This window comes from Lepidothrix coronata, unplaced genomic scaffold (genome assembly GCF_001604755.1).
Source record: "Lepidothrix coronata isolate B3197 unplaced genomic scaffold, Lepidothrix_coronata-1.0 Scaffold100, whole genome shotgun sequence".
NCBI lineage: Eukaryota > Metazoa > Chordata > Aves > Passeriformes > Pipridae > Lepidothrix > Lepidothrix coronata.
Window position 1 is genome coordinate 500,798 of NW_016690280.1, and position 13,287 is coordinate 514,084.

Genomic DNA, 13,287 nt, shown 5'->3' on the forward strand with positions numbered 1-13,287 from the left:
GGGATATTGCTTTAGATTCCACCATTCAGCCACTAGAAACACACTCCAGGTATAAAACAGAACAACAGTGTGACATGATGAAGTGACAGCTCCTCATTTTGCCTCTCAGAGGATGTAGATGTCAGCTATCAGCTGAGGGCAGGAACCTAAACACTCATGATTTAAAGACTTATTTTTTCAAATTAACATTCAAAAGCAGATTGTGTATTTTCTGAGAATATTAACTATGGAAATAGAAGGAAAAAGTATAAAGTATATAGACCTCAAAATAATTTAAAGTAAGAAAAAAAGCCAGAAAACAAGCAAAGGGCAAAAGCCACACAGAGGGCAACTGGTGAGAGAAATAAAAATCCTCAATGAGCAGCAATGAAGCAGCTCTACTCTCAGCCTGCAACAACATCCAGCCTCCGCTGAAAGCCAGGATAAATGGAGCAATTAACAACAAAGAAACCACAAATTGACAGATTTTACACATACACAGAAATAACCTGTATGTGATGCATTCACAGTGTGTGATGTACTGGGGCCCTCACGCACTGATTATAAACCTTCCATTTCAAATAAAGGAGATGATCCATCACTTCACAACTATTCCCTTTCCTTTCTCTGCACATTAGTCTCTCTCAGGCATTACCATCCCATTATGCAGTGCAGGAGCACACAAGATGTGTGCACTCCTCCAGGTGAGCCAGGCTATATTGTCACTCTGTTGTCACTACACTCCCTGACTGTCCCTTTAGAGTCCCTGACTGCCAGGGCCCACTGGCCCAATCCCTTGATTCTCTGCCACAAAAGTCTCCAGCTCACATCCCCACAGTGCAGCTCCAGTGCCCAAGGAATGCTGGAGGCTGACTGGAGCTGGCAGGGACACTGCAAGAGCAGGAATCATGCTCCAGTCTAGAGACTTTCAGCAGGGTTTGACCAAAGACATCTGTGATCTTAACAAGGGGAAAGGAAAATTGGGAAGAACTTCCAAAGGCCTGATACTTAATGACAGCAACTGAGCAGTCCTAAGACCTATTTACAACACTTCACACAGGCCTCAGTTGTACTTTGTGGGAGCCTTAAGGCTGCCAGGCACTGACAAGCAGCTTCTCCCAGGAGACTCCTGCTGCAGGTGAGACCCCCCAACCCCTCCTGTGCCTGCACCACCAGCACCAGGTGTGTTTAGGCACTGCAGAACTCAGGACCAGCACCTGGGGCTGTTTAGGCACTGCAGGGCTCGGGACCGGCACAAACCCACCACCACGTTACAGCCAGGATGCATTACCAGAAGCCATAAAAAGCAGCATGAAACAATGTGGATCCATGCTGACTCCAAACAAGTCCCACTTCCACTGTAAGCAGCAGAATGTAAATGCAGAGTTTCCACAGGTTTAACATTATTCCTGGTTTTGTCAGCTCCCGCCAGCCATGGGCTCTGCTCCGAGGTTACACAGCTGGGACTGAGCGACCACAGTGCAGCCAGGGAGGCAGGTGGGGTGGGGGACACAAGCAGCCCACAGCCAAGGCACACAGAACCACTGAGGCTGGAAAAGAGCTCCAAGATCATCACATCCAACCTGTGACCGATCCCCAACTTGTCACCCAGCCCAGAGCACTGAGTGCCACGTCCAGTCGTTCCCTGAACACCTCCAGGGACGGTGACTCCACCACCTCCCTGGGCAGGCCTTTCCAATGCCTGACAACACTTTCTATGAACAAATTCTTCCTGATATCCAACCTGAATCTCCCCTGGCAAAGCTTGAGACCATTTCCTCTTGTCCTGTCCCTTGTTCCCTGGGAGCAGAGCCCGACCACCACCCCCGGCTCCACTCTCCTGTCAGAGAGTTGTAGAGACGTCCACCCTGAGCCTCCTTTTCTCCAGGCTGAGCCCCCCCAGCTCTCTCAGCCGCTCCTGCTGCTCCAGACCCTTTCCCAGCCCCGCTGTCCGTTGCGGGACAAAAGGCCCCCAGCCCGTCCCCGAGCCGGGGCTGTCCCGGGCTGTCCCGCACTCCGGGCGCGCCGGGCCCGGGCCGGGGACAGGCGGGGTAGGGCCGCAGCGCCTCGGCCGGACCCGGCCCGCGGGAAGGGCTACCCGCGCGGCCCGCCCCGCTCGCCTTGCCGCACTCACATGGGCTCCAGCAGCTTGGCCAGCCAGGACTTGAGCGCGTCCACGCTCTCGATAATCATGGTGGCCCCGCGTCCGCCCGCTCACAGCGACACCGCCGCCATGGCCGCAGCCTGCCCGGCACCGCCCGCAGCGCAGCCTGCTGGGCACGGCCGGGGCGGGGCCGTGCCGTCACCGCCAATCAGGCACCGCCGCCCCGCGCCGCCAGCCAATGGCGACGGCCTAGAGCCCGACCCGAGGGTCAGGGAGAACCAGCAAGTTCGGTGGAGCGAGCACATGAACCCACGGCGACATCTTGGGGGGGGCGCTCTTAAAGGGGCATCGGCCTGGCAGGAGTGCACCCCGAGAGGCGTGCCGGGTTTATTTCCCCTTCTCCGCAAGGGACAGGTGACAGCGGTGATCGTCCTGATCTCCCACCTGCCCTCCTTCCCTTCCTTCCTTCTTCAGCTGCGGTCCGCTGCCTTCGCTCTACAAAAGGCCCGCGTTCCCCCCGCCCGGTGCTGTGGTACGGTCCTGGTCCCACCCCTTGGCCGTGCCGCCGTTGGTACGGCCCGCGCGGTCTCGTCAGGCGCAGCAACATGGCGGTGAGTGAGTGAGGGGTGTCNCAGCCCCGCTGTCCGTTGCGGGACAAAAGGCCCCCAGCCCGTCCCCGAGCCGGGGCTGTCCCGGGCTGTCCCGCACTCCGGGCGCGCCGGGCCCGGGCCGGGGACAGGCGGGGTAGGGCCGCAGCGCCTCGGCCGGACCCGGCCCGCGGGAAGGGCTACCCGCGCGGCCCGCCCCGCTCGCCTTGCCGCACTCACATGGGCTCCAGCAGCTTGGCCAGCCAGGACTTGAGCGCGTCCACGCTCTCGATAATCATGGTGGCCCCGCGTCCGCCCGCTCACAGCGACACCGCCGCCATGGCCGCAGCCTGCCCGGCACCGCCCGCAGCGCAGCCTGCTGGGCACGGCCGGGGCGGGGCCGTGCCGTCACCGCCAATCAGGCACCGCCGCCCCGCGCCGCCAGCCAATGGCGACGGCCTAGAGCCCGACCCGAGGGTCAGGGAGAACCAGCAAGTTCGGTGGAGCGAGCACATGAACCCACGGCGACATCTTGGGGGGGGCGCTCTTAAAGGGGCATCGGCCTGGCAGGAGTGCACCCCGAGAGGCGTGCCGGGTTTATTTCCCCTTCTCCGCAAGGGACAGGTGACAGCGGTGATCGTCCTGATCTCCCACCTGCCCTCCTTCCCTTCCTTCCTTCTTCAGCTGCGGTCCGCTGCCTTCGCTCTACAAAAGGCCCGCGTTCCCCCCGCCCGGTGCTGTGGTACGGTCCTGGTCCCACCCCTTGGCCGTGCCGCCGTTGGTACGGCCCGCGCGGTCTCGTCAGGCGCAGCAACATGGCGGTGAGTGAGTGAGGGGTGTCTGGCCTGGGGGAGCCTCCGGGGCTCTGGGCTCTGCTGGGGCCCCGCACATCGCCCCGGGGTCGCTCTTCGGTGCCGCGGCCGTCGGGCAGAGGCCTCGCACAGGCCCTTTTGGGCCCTCTGCCCGGCTGTCGCGGTCCCTTCATGTAAAGGTCTTAGGAGTGTCTTGGTTTTGAGGGAAAAGAACCCAGTCCTCAAGCTTTTTGAGTGCGGAATCTGCGGTGCGTGTGTCCCGTAACAGTTCCCATATGTTTTATGGTAAAAGAACAAGCTTCTTTAGCATTTACCATATGTTGCGTTATAAAAGAATAAGGAGAAGGGCTGTTTAACAAGCATTTAATTAAAATCACTTGGGATGCTTTATCTGAAGAACCATGTCGGTGAAGTACAATTAGAGCTGTTACCAAACCCTCCTCCTGGCATGGGGAGTGCTGTTCCCACTTTAGGTGTAGCAAGAGAAAGAAGCATCAAATCGAGTTTATGGAGACTCTGGAATGAAATGGAATTCCGTGGGGTGTTTTTAATTGTATGATCCTGTCCGGTCTCCCTGGTTGAGATCCCTCTGAGTTTGTTCATTATTGGCAAGGTGATCAGTGTATTAATGTGTTACTTGGCTGCCGTCCCTCTTTTGCCTTGGAGAAGGGTTGTTAACTCTTTCCATACAGATCCAGGGCCCTGTTTTGGGAGGGCGCAGCTCAGGGTGCAGGTCTGCACAGAGCCACCGCTGCTGCTCTGCTCTGGGGTGGTGCTGCAGTGCCCTGGAGCCAGAACAGCGCTCACCCGAACCCGGGGGAGTTCAGGAGTGTTCTGTGAGAACTCGCAGCTCTGTGGTTGTGAACTTCTACAGCCAGACTTTTCTTCCCCCTCTCCGTTGAGCAGGAGCGTAAAGGGACAGCGAAGGTGGATTTCCTGAAGAAGATTGAGAGAGAGATCCAGCAGAAGTGGGACCATGAGCGAGTGTTTGAGATCAATGCTGCGGACAGGAAGGACCAAAGGAGGTACCATTGTGTGCTTTTTCTGCAGGTTTTCTCTTTCACTTCCTGAAATGTTTTTCCATTTAAAGTCTGGGGAGGGAAAAGTGGCCCCTTTGCAGTGAGCAGTGTTCTTGGGAGGGACTCATTCACACATTGTTGGCATTGCTGTAGCTGATGATGTAAAGCAGATGACTACGTGTGTGGCCAAGTTCCAGCAGGGACAAGAGAAGCTCTTTCGTTCCTTGGCAGTGTCTGTGCCCTCTGTGGTTTTAAATCCAGGTTCTCTTTGGTGACTTGTACACTTGGAGGAGGTTCCTCAGTGTGATACCCGAGCCCTCATGACTGGGAGGTTTCACTCTGATGGAGGGTATGTCCTGCTCTGCTTGGCTGAGAGAACAGTATTACACAAAATCATGGGTCCTGCTGTTTGCTAACCTCTTGTACTTTGTGTAGAAGTGGAGGAACCACATGTGTGACCATTACTGTTCCTCAGATGAGGGGCTGTGATTTCTTTTCTTACATGAACTATGCAGAGGTGCCCTATCACGTGGCTAATTCTGGTCCTTTCTAGACCATTCTACCATTAACCAAACCTGTGCTGGGTTTGGTTACTGTTTTGCTTTGATAATGGCTTTCTGCTCCTGTGGTAAGACACTGCTGAGCTGCTGTGTTGGTGTAAAAGGTGCTTCTCTCTTGGGTTACACGTGCTCCCACCTGGTTGGTTCCACAATTGTTCTCAGCTGTCTGAAATTGGCTCCAAAGGAGTGGGCAGGTGTCACCTGGCTCTGCCCTGAGGAGGGGATGGACCGGAGCTGCAGGGAGGAGGAGCCTTTCACAGGTGCAGAGAGTGGGAAAGACTGCAGGATTGGGAAAGACCATTTAAGTCTGGGTTTTATTTCTGCCCCAGAGCATCCCTGAGAAACTTGTTTACTCCCTGGGAATGTGCAGTGTGCTTGGGAGCACGGCTCCTTTGGGATCAGTGCAATCCATGCTCTTCACATTGTGGAGGGGCTGCCTGGGGGAATGGAATTAGTCCTCTGGGAAGGTCTCTGCCTGGAAAAGCAGTGACCTTGGCACTATGAGGTTACTATTTGCTGTGTGGGAAAGTCAGACTAAACCAAGATAATAACTGAACTGGTGTAACAGGTGGCAGGTTCTTAAATTGTAATTTTTGCAAGCAAACAAATGACTTGGCCTTTATTCCTGCATGTTTATAGATCAGTGGGAGCGTGTGAAAGGAAGAGACAAGGTGTGAAGTAGAGTGCAAGGGCAGAGGTAGAAATTCAGTGTCCTAAAGATGTATTATGTTGTTGGAACCTGACTTTTCAAAGCAACTAAGATGATGTTTATATCTTTGAAATACCCTGCAACAATACATCCTTGTGAAAGGAGTGATTATTTACAGTGTGCCCTTAAAATCTGAACTTAGTCAGTGGGAGATTAAATAAATGACTTTAAGCCTCTGTAGTAATTAATTTACAGAAGCAGGATTAGAATTTATTACCTGTGGGAACATGTTATATCCATTTCAACATTTCTTTGTGATGTCAGTCCTCTGAGGGTTTTTTTTGTGCTTAGGATTTTTTTTTTAAGGGGATAAAGCCTGTTAGTGTAGCAACTCTGTAAAATCAAAGACTTGTGTTACTGGCAGGAAAATAATATTTTAATGTCACTGTGGGCTGATAACTGAACATGCCAGTTACCTGTTTTACATGTGCATCGTCTGATGGTCACTTTAAAAGCTGATTGTTTCAATTTTTTGACTTCTCAGCAAAGGAAAGTACTTTGTTACCTTTCCTTACCCCTACATGAACGGCCGCCTGCACCTGGGACACACGTTCTCCTTATCTAAATGTGAGGTAAATATTCTCCTTTGCTGATACCTTTAAATACTGCCCCAGAACAAATGATGATTTTGTAGTTCAGTTTGAAGCTAACAGAATGCTTTGTTAATTCCTTTATAGCTTCAGTAATGACTTATTACACTTTTTTCCCCCCATATTTTCAGTGGGAATATTGCTGGCTGAAGGGAAATGCCGTTCATGGCTCTTTGAATTCGAGGAGATGGGGCTGCAGGTGTTTCCTCTGTTCATTCTTTCAAATGAGATTTTTTTTTTTTTTTTAGGAAGTGCTGCTAAACAGCTCAAACTTCACAAGAGATATGACTGTCTCTTTTGTTTGTGCCTGCTGTGCTCTGTGACCTGTGTGGGAGCAGGTTTTGGGGCACTAGTGGGTGGGATTCCATGACATCCATCTCTTTGCTCCCATTCTTCTCTGGTCAGCCTGGAAGCTGGACAAGCTCATGCCTGTGCAGCCCAGGCAGTACCAAGCTCCAGTTTCACCTTCCTGTCATGAATTCCCTCCCCAGCTGGGTGCCTGCACTCACCTGTCTGTCTGTGGCTGTGTGTTAGAGAAGGAATCACAGCTGGGTTTGAGAAGGTGCTTCCTCAGCCCTGTGCCATTCCTGTTTCAGCTGTTCCTTTTTCCCTGTCTGTAGTTCGCAGTTGGATACCAGAGGCTGAAGGGGAAGAGCTGCCTGTTTCCCTTTGGGCTGCACTGCACAGGGATGCCCATCAAGGTGAGAGCTTTGCATTTGCTGAGGGTCTTTTCTGGGTGGATTTTATCCCTAAGGCTGCTTGGAGCCTTGCTTACTGTCCATCCCCAACATCACCCTAGTTTATTTAAAAATTCATCAGGACAGTATGATTTGGAACCTGAATTTGCTGTAAAGATGTGTTGTGCTTGAACTGTATATCATCACTTCCTAGAAGATAAAAACTAAATTATACCTGGTGTACGTCTTTCTTTGCAAGAAAATCCTCACAGTAATCCTGTTCCTGCCCTGACAGATGTTCTGGGAGTAGCAGGATCTCCTAGAAGTTAATACAAGGTCCAGAAAAAGTTTAAAGCATTGTAGTGAAATGCAGAGTGTTATCAGTAAAACACACTCCTGGGCTGTGATTTCAGCCAGTGCCTAGAGAAGTGCTGACACACTCCCAATAACTCTGTTCAGGCTTGTGCAGATAAGCTGAAAAGAGAAATGGAATTGTATGGCTGCCCACCGGAATTTCCTGATGAGGAGGAAGAAGAGGAAGAAAATTCTGGTAAAAAAGAAGAAGAAATTATCATCAAAGACAAAGCAAAAGGCAAAAAGGTAAAGTTTAAACCAAGCCTTCCTGGACTGAGAGCTGTGCTGTCAAAGCTTCAGAGTGTGCATTGCAGTATTTTCCTCCTTTGGGCTCACAGAAACTCGTGATGTAAAGATCTTCATTGTTTTTTCCAAGGTAGCTGGGTACTTTTAAAGTAGACTAGAAAAAAAATGCATCAGCTGCATGGTTCCAGAGATACCATGGTAATGCATGAGCCCTTACTGGTGAGCTGGTGCACTGCTTCATAGTTTCTTGGGAAAGAAAAAAACAGATAATCAAGAGTAATACTCTCATTTTTTTTTAAACCCTTCACAAAACATTCACAAACAGGTCGTAGGCAATAACCCTACTTTTTCAGAGGTAGGGGATGTGTATAGCTACTGTTCTGATTATTCTCTTGTAAATTGGTATCTAGCCAATTCTGGCTAGATATGCTCTATTAAAATCATCCAAACCATTTTGGCTCACCAGGTATTTAAATGAGATTTAGGATTTTGGGAATATCAAAAAACAAGACAAAGAATCAAGTGTAGGAAAAGCTTAGAGATGTTGTATATGTTTTTGAGGTGTGCTGAAGAGGTTGTCTTGCTGTCAGTGTTGGGTTTCTCTGTGTGACAGAAGGAGTGACCTTTCCTGCTCCCGTGGGCAGGGAGTTGCTGTTGGGGAGAGACAGGAGATGCTCAAAGGACAACAGCTGGGAAAAGTACTGTGAGCAAAGTGACAGCAGCAAAGGTTTTTGGTACAAGGGTGTGGTGGAGGGCTCACCACCTTTCTGTGGTGCAAACACCCATGGGTTTGAGCAGGAATGGGCCATTCCTTGCCAGGTTGTCATGGCACAGCTGCTGCAAGTGCATTGGACACTGGCATGGAATTAGTGGGAAGAGGGGTGTTAGGGAGTGTGCAGTGAGTACAAGGTAGGAAAGATTGTAGAATGGAAACTCTAATCATTTATCTTCACTGCTAGAGAGAGGATGTGAGAATATTTGTATTAACTTGTATATCTGGAATTGGAAACTGTAACATTAACAGAGCAAAATGCTCTTGTGCGTACAAGACCGTGCACTTCTTCCTGATTCCAGTTGTTCTTTTAGAGCAAGGCTGCTGCCAAGACTGGCTCTTCCAAATACCAGTGGGGAATCATGAAGTCTTTGGGCCTCTCTGATGAAGAAGTGGTCAGTTTTTCTGAAGCTGAGCACTGGCTGGATTATTTTCCTCCCCTCGCTGTCCAGGATCTGAAGAGCATGGGATTGAAGGTGACTCTTGGAAATCCAAATCTCAATTACACAGGCAGCCATACCTGTACTATTAGTGTGTCTGTGAATGTGCTGCTTCTCCTCGGAGATTTTCTGCATAATACCAACATTATTCTAGAAATCTTTCTGGTATTTATGGAATTACTCATTCAACCTTTTCATAGTCTGGGATGATAATTAAATGCTTTCATATTTAGAGCTTGTACCCCGTGCAGTGGTCTTAACTGGAAAATTGTCAACTAAAGGAATTATGACTTCTGGTTCCCATGTGAGATAACTGGTCTGTGATCAGTACTGACAGTAGTTTTAGGAAGAATAATGATGTGATGTTAAATGAAGGTACCTGTCCTACTGACAACAGATTTTTAAAAATCAAGATAGATAGAGATGATGAAACAAGGCAGTGCTGAAATTCAGTTTGAGTGGTTGGTTAAAACTGCTACAAAACCTCTAAAATTCCCAGTCAGTGGAGGGGCCTCAGGCCTTTGACATCTCAGCTCTGAGAGACCAGGCACAAACATGTGCTTAAGCATACAGCCTTTGTGGGATATGTACTGGCATTATCTTTTTGGAGAGAAAATTCTTTTTATTTTTAAAATAATAAGTTTGCCATTATGAGATTGCTTTAATTTCTTGATTGTGTTTACTTACTGGAGCCTCTTGCCCATTTCCAGGTGGACTGGAGGCGTTCCTTCATTACTACAAATGTCAATCCCTATTATGATTCCTTTGTACGATGGCAATTCCTGACATTAAAGGAAAGAAATAAGATTAAGTTTGGCAAAAGGTAAGCTTCCCCTCAGGTCTGGGTTTATTGGGAGTGTGGATAAACTCATCTTACCAAAGACAGAGCCCTGTGACACGTCTCTAGAGCGTGTTTTTCACTCATATGAAACCAGAATCCTTTCATTGCTGGTGCTCTGCCTGACATGGTGAAGTGTAGTTGTGGTGCCAGCAAAGTGGGTGAAATTGTGTTCCTGGTTTATTTTTTCCGTGGGGACCAACTCAAAGCAAAAAAGGGCCAATACTAAATGCTCTTGCAAAAACTGAACTCTTTCCCAAAGAGCTTTATTTTTTTCCTCTTGCTCTGCACTTTATTGTACTCACTGCTAAATGAAAATATACCTCTTTCTAGATACACAATTTATTCTCCTAAGGATGGACAGCCTTGCATGGATCATGACAGGCAAACAGGAGAGGTAATATTTCTACTTGACATTTTCATGCATTGCTTATGAGCTTAAACACTGGATGGAAAATAAATTGTATCTTGGAGCAAAAAAGAGTCTGTACGTGCAGAATCACTGGGTCTCAGTTGTCAGTGCGTGTGAAAATTGAGAGAACTCCTCTCCTGAGCAGATTTGTCTGAAACTATGGATAGTATTTTCCATTGTAGCTTGTTTTTGTGATTCTTTGGCAATCTGTGCCAGCAGCATCACTCTGTCATGTTAAAACAAACAAGCTGTTGTTAACTTAGATGTTGCTGAGACAGTGTCTGACAAGTTTTTGGGTGTAGGAATACAGTATAATCTCTGTGCAGTCTGCATTTTAGTGAGCAGCCATTCATATGGATGGAAATAGGATTTACTTTGAGGAAAGCATGAGTACCTTAAATAGTGTTTGGATTAGGTTCCTACAGAATAGGGTTTATTTTCTTTCCTGCTCGAGTCAATGTCACTTATTGATTATTGCACTGTTTGTCAAAATTGTAGGGTGTTGGGCCTCAAGAGTACACGCTGATAAAAATGAAGGTGTTGGATCCTTACCCTGCGAAATTGAGGTAGGTCTTTACTTCTTAATGGCAGATAGGCTCTGTCTCCTGGCCAGAACTGACCATTGAATTGAAGAGTCTGTTTTGCCTAATGCAGAATTTGATTTCACCCGGTTATTTCCCTCTCTTCAATGACCTGGTCTGTGCTTTGAGCTGCTCTATTCCCTGTCTCCATGTGGAACTCAAATTAGAGATTAAAAAAAAAAAAAAAAGGAAAGGGAAAACTCACAAAGAATTAATGACTCACTTCCTCCTTCAGGAAACGTTACCTGCAAGTTGATATTGGCTTAATAGCCTGTTCTGTGTGATCTGGAATGTTTTTGTTTTGGTAACTTACCAAATACTTCCCCCCCTCCAGTGGCCTGAGAGGAAAAAACATCTTCCTGGTGGCTGCCACACTCAGGCCAGAGACCATGTTTGGCCAGACCAACTGCTGGCTTCGCCCAGACATGAAGTACATCGGCTTTGAGACCAGGAACGGGGACATTTTCATCTGCACCCAGCGCGCTGCCCGGAACATGTCCTACCAGGGCTTCACCAAGGACAACGGGGTCGTGCCTGTGGTCAAGGAGCTGATGGGAGAGGTGAGCATCCTGCAGTGTGCTGGGCAGGCTTAGCTGGTCCTCTGAGGCTTAAAGGTGATGGTGGAGGTCTAATTACAAAGAAAATACGAGGAGCTATTACAGAAATTTTGGAGTGTTTAGTGGCTAAAAAAGCAAGCAGCGGGCAGCTTCCGTGGCACCCGAGCCAGAGCTGCTGCTGGGAGGGTAACCTGGTGTACTTACCTGAGGACAAATGCATTCCTATTGCCTCCTTTTGTATGACTTGGTGAAGGGATGGTTTTAAGTTAACATCTTTCTACTTGCTGGGAAGAGTGAATGGAAAGGGAGGGGGAAAAGTAATAGCTGGAAAGGGTTACGTGGAAAAGGCTTTTGTTGGTGCTGACAGCTCCGGTACATCTTTGTGAATGAAGCTTTCTTAGCTGAGCAGTTGGATGTCAGTGGTTTTGAGATTCACTGTCCTTAACTTGTTTGCTTTGAGCAATTTAGTCAGTGGCATTTGTTCATCCTGATCCAAAGGACCTTCAGCTGTTTGCATCCCTCAATCTCCATTCACTACAACTTGTCACTGTCTTTCTTGATCCTGCTTTGAAAAATGAAGTAGAAAATACTTCACTTTTTCTTCCTTTGTTAGCAGACATGATGTGAATTCAAGCAAATTAGTGAGATAGAAGACAGCTGCCACATCTAGACTGCCTCCTGTCAGTGCATGAAATACCTTGACAATATGCTTTTCTTTCTTGGTTTAATGTAGCTTTTGACACTGGCTTCCTAAGTCATTCCTGCCTTGATGCTGATGTGCTTCAGATATTTGGAAACAAACTTTCCTCCTGCTTCCTGTGTTTTTTCCAAACTCTACAAGCCAGTAGTTTAGGTTTCTTTGTCGGTATTTGACTTTCCTACGAGTAAATAGTGTATGTACTGTCTGAAATGGTACCACAGGTTTTCTTATGCACTTCCTCCTTGCCTAACTGTATACGTAAAATGTATTTATTTGTTTGTAATGTGTAAGGAATGCCAGAAAATGTGAAGAATACCAGCTAGGAGAGCTTGCTCAGCTAGGCTGAAACCCTCTGATTTACTGTAACGCTGTTCCTTTGTCCTGCTCAGGAGATTCTTGGCGCTGCACTTTCGGCACCGTTCACCACCTACAAGGTTATCTATGCCCTGCCCATGCTCACCATCAAGGAGGATAAAGGTAACTCTACAGCAGAGCCTGTTGGATGGACACTGGGCATTCAGAATGTGTGGACTAATCTTTTCATCTGTTTATCTTTTCTTTGCCAAGGAACCGGAGTGGTGACGAGTGTTCCCTCTGACTCTCCAGATGACTTTGCAACCCTGAGAGACTTGAAAAAAAAGCAGGTCAGTCAGTTAACTGAATTGTTTCTGTTTCCTTTCCATAGTGAAGAGGGTCAAAAGTGGATATCCAGTGGGTAAAATGAAACTCACTTTAACTAGAATTTTTCCATCTCTAACTTGAAATCAAAGTAGTTAAAAATAAATGAAGTTTAAACCAGCTGGGATGGTTCAGATTTTTTTTCTCAGACTTCGTGTCTTGAGTTTTAGGCAAGAATTACGTAACTTGTGCTGCATGTTAAGGTAGGGAAGAGTACCAGTGAGACAGAAATGAATTCCTGTTGTGGGAATTACTTCCAGAGATGAGATTAAGATTCTGTCTGAATTTCAAATGAGACTCAAAGTAGCTGTTGCTATTAAAACTGCAAGAGTACATCAGTGTCCGAACAGGTATCCCTGAATGTTAAATTTTTGTCCATTCATTTTCAAGGTAGAGCAATATTAATTTTTCCACTCTTAAAAATGTAGACAGTTATGACAAAGAATCACCTGGAAATGAGATGGGGATTGAACTCAGGTGTGAGAAATGGTGAGAAGGCAAGGAAGTGGCTTTGTTTGCTATATAATAAATAGAATATTTTTCTTCTATCTGTGTTGCTTTTTTTTCCCTTCCAATTTTCAAGGCTTTGAGGTTGAAGTATGGCATCAGAGATGAAATGGTCCTGCCTTTCGAGCCGGTAAGTGCACCCAGATGTGTCCATCTGCAGCACAC

The 13,287-nt window shown here is 47.9% G+C and overlaps 2 protein-coding genes across 6 annotated transcripts in view; one reads left to right on the forward strand and one right to left on the reverse strand.

Moving 5' to 3' along the window:
* Positions 1-3,029, reverse strand: part of RBM27 (RNA binding motif protein 27) — a 23,776-nt gene extending 20,747 nt beyond the window's left edge. Inside the window, exon 1 of one of the 3 annotated variants that reach the window (XM_017822938.1) lies at positions 2,911-3,029. In XM_017822938.1, the coding sequence (XP_017678427.1) occupies positions 2,911-2,969 (59 nt within the window). In that variant the 5' untranslated portion in view covers positions 2,970-3,029. Of the gene's footprint in view, positions 1-2,113; positions 2,254-2,910 lie in introns of those variants that run through there. The other 2 variants (XM_017822939.1, XM_017822937.1) reach the window with 2 other exon arrangements.
* Positions 2,653-13,287, forward strand: part of LARS (leucyl-tRNA synthetase) — a 27,917-nt gene continuing 17,282 nt past the window's right edge. The window contains exons 1-13 of one of the 3 annotated variants that reach the window (XM_017822933.1): positions 2,653-2,694; positions 4,389-4,507; positions 6,255-6,342; positions 6,981-7,061; positions 7,497-7,637; positions 8,724-8,885; positions 9,560-9,672; positions 10,021-10,084; positions 10,598-10,665; positions 11,015-11,240; positions 12,327-12,414; positions 12,505-12,581; positions 13,199-13,252. In XM_017822933.1, the coding sequence (XP_017678422.1) occupies positions 2,689-2,694; positions 4,389-4,507; positions 6,255-6,342; positions 6,981-7,061; positions 7,497-7,637; positions 8,724-8,885; positions 9,560-9,672; positions 10,021-10,084; positions 10,598-10,665; positions 11,015-11,240; positions 12,327-12,414; positions 12,505-12,581; positions 13,199-13,252 (1,287 nt within the window). In that variant the 5' untranslated portion in view covers positions 2,653-2,688. Of the gene's footprint in view, positions 2,695-3,419; positions 3,492-3,742; positions 3,768-4,388; positions 4,508-6,254; positions 6,343-6,980; positions 7,062-7,496; positions 7,638-8,723; positions 8,886-9,559; positions 9,673-10,020; positions 10,085-10,597; positions 10,666-11,014; positions 11,241-12,326; positions 12,415-12,504; positions 12,582-13,198; positions 13,253-13,287 lie in introns of those variants that run through there. The other 2 variants (XM_017822935.1, XM_017822936.1) reach the window with 2 other exon arrangements.